This window comes from Megascapheus bottae, chromosome 10 (assembly GCF_031878675.1).
Source record: "Megascapheus bottae isolate mThoBot1 chromosome 10, mThoBot2.hap1, whole genome shotgun sequence".
Lineage (NCBI taxonomy): Eukaryota > Metazoa > Chordata > Mammalia > Rodentia > Geomyidae > Megascapheus > Megascapheus bottae.
The window spans coordinates 40,323,769-40,331,199 of NC_143518.1; the positions used below are offsets into that span (position 1 = coordinate 40,323,769).

The 7,431-nt window shown below is 51.5% G+C and overlaps 1 protein-coding gene across 1 annotated transcript; it reads right to left on the reverse strand.

Moving 5' to 3' along the window:
• Window positions 1-2,449: 2,449 nt before the first annotated feature.
• On the reverse strand, window positions 2,450-4,270 carry Kprp (keratinocyte proline rich protein). Its single transcript, XM_090339888.1, has one exon. The coding sequence runs from the start codon at window positions 4,268-4,270 to the stop codon at window positions 2,450-2,452; it is 1,821 nt and encodes a 606-aa protein (XP_090196014.1).
• Between the last annotated feature and the right edge of the window lie 3,161 nt (window positions 4,271-7,431).

The window sequence follows — 7,431 nt, forward strand, 5'->3', positions numbered from 1 at the left end:
TTTATAAAGGTCTTATTTGTACTTTTGAGTCCTAAGTCCTATAGTGTCCTGTAGACACTATATATTTTGTTCCGTTGGTTTGTGTAGAAGGTAAAGACAGGGAGCAGAGAAAAAAGTCATCAGGAAAATGCTGGATGGTGCAGAGAAGAGACAACCAGCAAGGGTCATGAAATCTAGTGTTGAGGGTTGGTGGGATCCTATGAAATGTTCCTGGAATCACAGCCTCAATGGTCAAATGTGTTTTAAAAGTTTTAAGCTGTAGGGACCAGGAGTTTGGCCTAGTGGTTGAGTTGCTTGCCTAGCATGCACGAAGACCCGGGTTCGATTCCTCGGTACCACATACATAGAAAAAAGCTGGAAGTGGTGCTGAGGCTCAAGTGGTAGAGCTCTAGCCTTGAGAAAGTCCAAGGACAGTGCTCAGGCCCTGAGCTCAAGGACTGGCCCCCCCCCCAAAAAAAGTTTTAAGCTGTGGCACATAGATGCAATCACTCCAAATCTTGCTACCTGAGAAGTAAAAACTGGAAGATTACAGTTCACAATCAGCTTGGGCCAATATAAGTCTGTGAAAACCCCATCTCAACCAATGGCAGGTGGCAATGTTGCATACCCCCAGTGGAAGCATAAATAGGAAGATCACAGAGCAGGTTAGTCCATCTATATAGATGTGTGTGTGTGTGTGTGTGTGTGTGTGTGTGTGTGTGTGTATATACATGCACCAACTTAAATGCAAAAAGGAGCTGGAAGCATAGTCAAGTGCTGCAGCTCCCGCCTTGCACGCAAAAGATCCTCAATTCAATTCCCAGTACTGAAAATAAAATAAGATTTTAAGCTTTGAAAGCACACAGATGAACACACAAATGTACACAAAACCTACAAAGGGATGGGCAGACACACATGCTCTTGAGTACCCTTTTAATGCAAAGTATTTGTCTCTAGCTGCTGAAATGGCATGGAAGCAGGCCCCATGGGATTGGAGGAGCATCAGGCCATGTGGGGGGGGGGAGGGAGGGGCAGGTATTAGGGTTCAAGCACACTTGAAGACTCCTTCATCCTACCAGTACCTACTTACTCTGCATATGGAGACTGCTTAGCCAGATAATGAGTGTCTCTTCTCCCAGAGCAGTGCTGGCCACAAATGTTCTTGTCCTAATAAATGACCTCTGTGGTCCGTGGTTCTGCTTATCAGAAGAAATGCCTCTTTTCTCATAACCAGCTCTGTTTTTCCAGTATTAACTCTAGCCAAACTGCGGGAGGCCAAGTATCTACCCATTCACTGCTGACTAATAAAGTGTGGTGCGTGCACACACATGCAATGGAATATTAAGTGTCCTAGAAAAGAACAAATGCGAAGTCATAGGCCACAACAAAGATGAGCCTGGAGAATAGTATGATGAGTGAAATAGGCCAGTCATAACACGACAAACCTGCAGACATAAGAACAGTGCAGTCAAATTTACAGAGCTAGAAAGTGGAATGACAGCTTTGAGAGGTTTAGAGGAAGGAAGGGGATTCAATGTTATTGTTTATTAAGTGCTGATTGTGTTCTCCCAGATAAGAAGAATTTTGTAGATGGGCAGCAGTGAGGGCGGCACAATCATTCCACTCAACTACACACAAAAGATGGCTAAATGGCCAATTTTACATTACATGCATTTTACCACAATTAAAAAAAAAAAAAAACAACTCAGATTGAGTATGTCCCAAATGGGAAAGCACTTGCTGAGCAAGTGCAAGGTCCTGAATTCAGTCCCCAGTACACCACACACACACACACACACACACACACACACACACACACACACACACACACACACACCATCAAGTCAGGAAGGAATAAAGAGCAGGCATTCCTCAGGCTGTGAATATATCATGTGTTTATTGTCACACATCTCCTTTTGCTTAAGTTCCTACAGTTGGTCATCCAGAAAGAACTTGGCTCAAGGCAGGCACAAAAATTTAGGAATTCTCTGATCCATGTTGATGGGCACATCAGGCAGACACGCCTGAAAAGTGAAGCAACAAAGCCAGCCATGTCGCCAAGCCCTCGCAGGATGGGTGTGCAAATTGATGTCATGAATTCTAGGTCATCACCGACTCCTGAAAGCAAACACAGCAACAAAACACAAACACAAACCAGGTTCCAAGGAAAAGGTAGCGAATCATGGGCTGGATTTTAAATACGTGGGAACTGGGGAGAAATAATCCAGGGCGCAGGAGAGCGGGCAGAACCTTGGAGGAAAGGAAAGACACCCAGGGAACGCCAAGCTGGGCTGGGCGTCCAGGCGTCCCGGACTGAGCGCTAGGCGAAGGGGTCCAGGCGTCACCGGCAGGCCGCCGCGGGCCTCTCTCTGGGCAGAGAAGTAAAGGAGGTCGCTCCGGGCCCCTGGGCTGCTGGAAGGGGAGCCGTCGAGTGAGCGTTTCAGAACCGGAGGAAGGGGTGGGGGCGCCATTAAAAGTAAGCACTCTTGACTCCGGCGTAACCCCCGCCGCCTTTCACTCCCGAGCAGCTGCCGCCTTGGTCTCCACAGCCCCCAGGGCCCCGTGGCTCCGGGAAGAAGTCACCGCATCCGCAGCCAGAGCCGCCCTCCGGTCCCTGGCCGAAGCCGTAGGAGCCGGGGCCCTCGGTGTCCAGGCGGCACGGCTCGGACTCGTGGCAGCCCAGGTCTCCGGGGTAGCCGGGGCTGGGGCAGCGGGCGGGCTGCCCTCCGCAGGGCTCGGGGCTGGCGCAGGGCGGCGCGGGGAGCGGAATGGGCCGGGTCGGGGAGCGGGGCTCCGGGCGCTCGCAGGGCTGTGGGCAGGTGCGCGGCGGCTCCGGGCTCTCACAGCGCGCGGGGCGCGGCCGTGGAGCGGGGCAGGGCTCGGGACACAGGTTGGGCTCCGAGAAGCGTCTCGGGGGCGGACAGGGCCGAGGGGCGGGCAGTGGGCAGGGGTCCCCGCGCGGCGGCCGCGGCGGCGGGGGGCAGGAGCGGGGGAGCGGGCGGGGCCGGAGGTCCGGACAGGAGGCGCCGCCGGCGGGCGGCGGGGCGCAGCTCCGGGTGGAGCCTCGGAAGGGCGGGATCTGCACGGGGCAGCGCGCCGGGGGCACCTGGCGGGGGCAGCAGGGCGAGGAGATCTCCACCCGGCATCGGGGCCCGCTGCGCGGCGCGCAGGATGCGCGGCCCCGGGGGGCGCAGTGGCTGCCGTAGATGGGCTCGGAGCGCCGCGGGGGGGTGCAGTAGTTGGCGGGGCAACCGGAAGAGAAGCGTGGAGCCTGGCAGCTGCCGTAGCCCGGCTGGGGGCGTCGTGGCGGCGGGGAGCAGCTGCGGTAGGGAGGCTGCAGCCTGCGGGGAGCCGGGAGGCATCGGCCGGTGCTCTGAGACCGACGCTGCCCGCTGAAGCTCCCGTAGGAGCCCTGGCTCTGGTATTGGGGTGCACAGGTGCTAAAAGAAGGTCGAGATGGGCGCTGGGGCGCGCAGCTGCTGTAGGAGGGCCGGGACTGGAACTGGGGTTCGAAGCTGCTGTAGGAGGGCCGGGCCTGGCGCTGGGGCGCGCAGCTGCTGTAGGAGGGCCGAGACTGGAACTGGGGTTCGCAGCTGCTGTAGGAGGGCCGGGACTGGAACTGGGGTTCGCAGCTGTGGTAGGAGGGCCGGGACTGGCGCTGGGGCGCGCAGCTGCTGTAGGAAGCCCGGGATGGGATCTGGGGAGCGCAGCTCCCGTAGGAGCCCCCGTACGGACCCTGGCTGGAGAAGCTCCCCGGAGCCTGGCCCATGGGGGAGCACTGTACATAAGTGGGGCCCGCCTGCGGAGCTGGACCCGACACGTAGGTGTGGACGGGGTAGGTCTGGACCGGGCACTCCACGTAACGAGTTTCCGTGTAGTAAACTGGAGCGCACTCCAAATAGCAAGTCTGCACGGGCTGCGGGACTTCGTACTGCACGTAGGAAACTGTAGGCTGGCATGGAGCCTGGCACTGCACACAGGAGACTTGATTCTGGCAAGGGGCCTGGCCCTTTGCCTGGGTGATGGTCTTAGATTTGCATGGAGCCTGGCCCTTGACTTGAGTGGTTTTGGTCTTGCATGGAGCCTGGCCTTTCACCTGGGTGGTCGTCGACTGGCATGGAGCCTGGGAAACTTGAACTGGGCACGGTGCGGGGCATTCCACAATTCGCATCTCACAAGGGGCTTGGACCACCACCTGGCCATTGGCACTGGAGAATTGGGAGGGGCCGAAGGAGGAACCCTTGACGCAGCACTGGGGCATCTGCAGGCAACATTGCTGCTGGTCACACATGGTCCTGGTGTGGGTGGGCGAGCGGGACCTAGGGTGGGGGAGATGGAGTTCAAGAGGGTACGAGTTAGTCACCAGGGGTCAGAATCTAGGAGCAGGCATCTGGTGTCTTTCCTAGACATGCGTCCTCTGCTGTCCACCTTCTCCCAAGGATGCTTGCACACCACAAGGGTCCCTAAGGGCCTGCCCTGGATCTGACACCCTGACTAGCCAGCCAGCTTTGGGGATGTGTGGCATTGTCCCCTAGAAGAGGGACATACCGGTGTCTGCCACCTGAGGGCGCAAACTGGCACGCGGATTCCGCACCCTCCCTCAAGTGGGGATAAAGCCAGTGCTGTAGTCTAACCTGAAAAGGATAGGGGCTTGGATTTCCTCGCATGCCCATGTGGCCAGTACACACGCCTGGCTGTACACCTACGGACACGTAGGATCTCCCATGCCCACAAAACACCAAAGCTTCCACTGGAAAGTAAGGGATTTGACCCGTGGTTGATTAAATACTTGCTTCTTTACATTCTGTCCTTTTTTTAGGTGAACTCGTCTAAGCAAAATCCTCCTGGAAATCGCCGGAAAAATATGTTCAGGCAAAGCACTCCACCCATGACGACCATGGGGACTTGCCTGGACAGGTCACTGCTGGTCATCGTCTGCAGCGTGACAGTCTGCTGGCTTCAGAAAGCTCTCCGTCCTGGCCCCTCTGAGAGGCAGCACGGGGTTAATCCATATACTGTAATTCCTAATGGCAAGACTGAAATTCTAGCCACTTAAAAGTCGACACAGTGGAAACATTGCAGACCCCCCCCCCAGGTATATTCAGGCATACGCTGCAATATCCCATGTAGCCAGGGAGAAAACACAGCGGCCCCCACACTCTGCCCTCTCAGTTCACCTGTTCACCTACCGGCTGCCCAGTGACTGGCCCAACAAGGGGCTGATTTGAAAACTGGCTCATTCAGAAAAGCACTTCTCAGTAAGTTTCCAAAATACTGACAACACTTGGAATGAAGGTCAAAGCTCTACATTTTCCATTTGTAGAGAATATCTACAGATGTCCCCTCAGGGAAGGCAACCTTTCTCTTATGATGCTGCTCACATAATACAAATCACGAGTACGTCTTTTCCAGGGAAGACAAATCCCAACAGGGGAAAACCCTCCTGGAGGGATGAGGCCATGTTTACTAAAGACAAACCCCCACACTGATTTCACAGCACTAATTTATCTCATAAACTCTGCAAATACCCTTCCAATATATCCTAGAAATCCACCAGGATTTTTCTCCTCAGGTTGCTGTCACATTCTCTTCCTCATCCCACCCCCCACCACTGAACCATGGCTCTTCCACGAATCTGGGAACCCCCACAAACATCACACCACCCCAATCCCAGGATTCAGCTGGCAGACTTACCCTCCTCAGCAGGCACAAAGTCATTCAGGCTGAGGCATCCGGGCAGAGAGCTGTCTTTATATAAAGTGTTCTAGGTCTGCCTTAGAATGTGAGACAGCTACCTGGCATCTACCTGGCTCATCACCCAGGTTAGCATTCCATTGGCTAGTGTGGTTCCCTCCCTGTGTGTCTGTCTTTGCAGTCACCTACAGACTTGGGAGTGTCTTGCCTAGGTGTCAAAACTTCCAAACTATGAAGGAGTGGATTCTTGTTTCCTTCCTCCTTCTCCACTCTAGCAGCTCATTCTCATCTCCGGAGGGCCTGGGGATGAGGATGATGAAGAGTAGCCAAAGTGCCTTCTCTCCCGATAGATGAGTCTATCCACCATTTGTCTACCTGCTTCAGATTCTCACCACATAGAGATTAAAAAGGAAATATTTCCCAATTTAAAGCAATTAAAATCACCCCGAATCAGCCCTCTAGAATGAAGAGAATGTGCAATCACCCTCAGTCTAACATTCTAAGTTGATCCCTTACAGATAGGTGGCCTTTATAACCAAGCTCAGTATTAAATTATGTTCTTCAAGATGGATATAATTAAAACTCCTTTTGTGATTGTCGTGCAAATCAAGGCAATTATTTTATACAAAAATGTTTGAATGATAACCAAAAACACCCACCATCCATTCAGAATAAGTGCATACAGACACAGTAGAACCAACAGCCAACTGCTACGTCCCTGTCTGGTCATGGCTGTGCAGCAGGTGCTCAGCTATAGAATAGTACTGTTTTTTAGGTGAACCATAATGTATTTCATCAGATACAATAGCTGTTAATGTTTTAAAGAGCTCTTGTGTTTAGCATGGCTCTAAAGAGCTCTTGGAAAAGTCAAGGACATAATCTATAAGAAGAAAGCCTGTCTATGTATTTGTCTCAACCCGCTCATCTATTCTGATCAATGCCTGTAAGCTATTTACAGACAAGCACAATGAAATATGGCATGATATACAAATGTAAATTATAAATTAAATATAAATATAGATGGAAAGACTGTATTGAGAGCAGTGAAGACAGCCAGTGCTGGAGAAGGCCTTGGAGACCCCACCGGGCAGAAAGGAAATTCACAGAGTCAGATATAGACAAGTTAGATATCTTTGTATGTTTTGACTGCATCATAAAAACAATCATTATAGTCAATATACTTATATGAAAATGGAACCATGTAACTTGAGAGGATGGATGGGATTAGGGAGAATGATGGAAGGGGTGACGTGATGGCGACATTGATCAAGATATGCTGTATTTATAAACTGATTTGTTGACTTGAAATCCTTTTGTACAAGTGCTTAAAGATAATTAAAATAAATATCACTCACATTTGTAAACAAAGAGCGTTTTGCTTATGACTCTAAACTTCTTCTAGCTCTCCTCAAATCAAAAGATCGATCATGAGTGAAATTGCCTTCCATTAATCTGATTGACAGCTGTGTCTGTTAGATAGGGCATGGGGTTTCCATTCCACAGAGTTCCACCATCCTTGATAACATCTACAATATAACTCAAAGGTTAAGATTTCTTATATTATCCTACTGTTTATCTAGTGTTGTTAAAAATATAATGTAATCCTTGGCTGGAGTCATTTCACTTGTTTCTGTCATCCTCCTGCCGTTTGGGCATTTAGATTCTGATGAGGTTTGTTAAATGATGGGGTGAAATCTATCCAGCTCTATGGGCCTCCGATTTCTTATCTATAAATAGAAAGAAAAGAAAGAAGAAGAA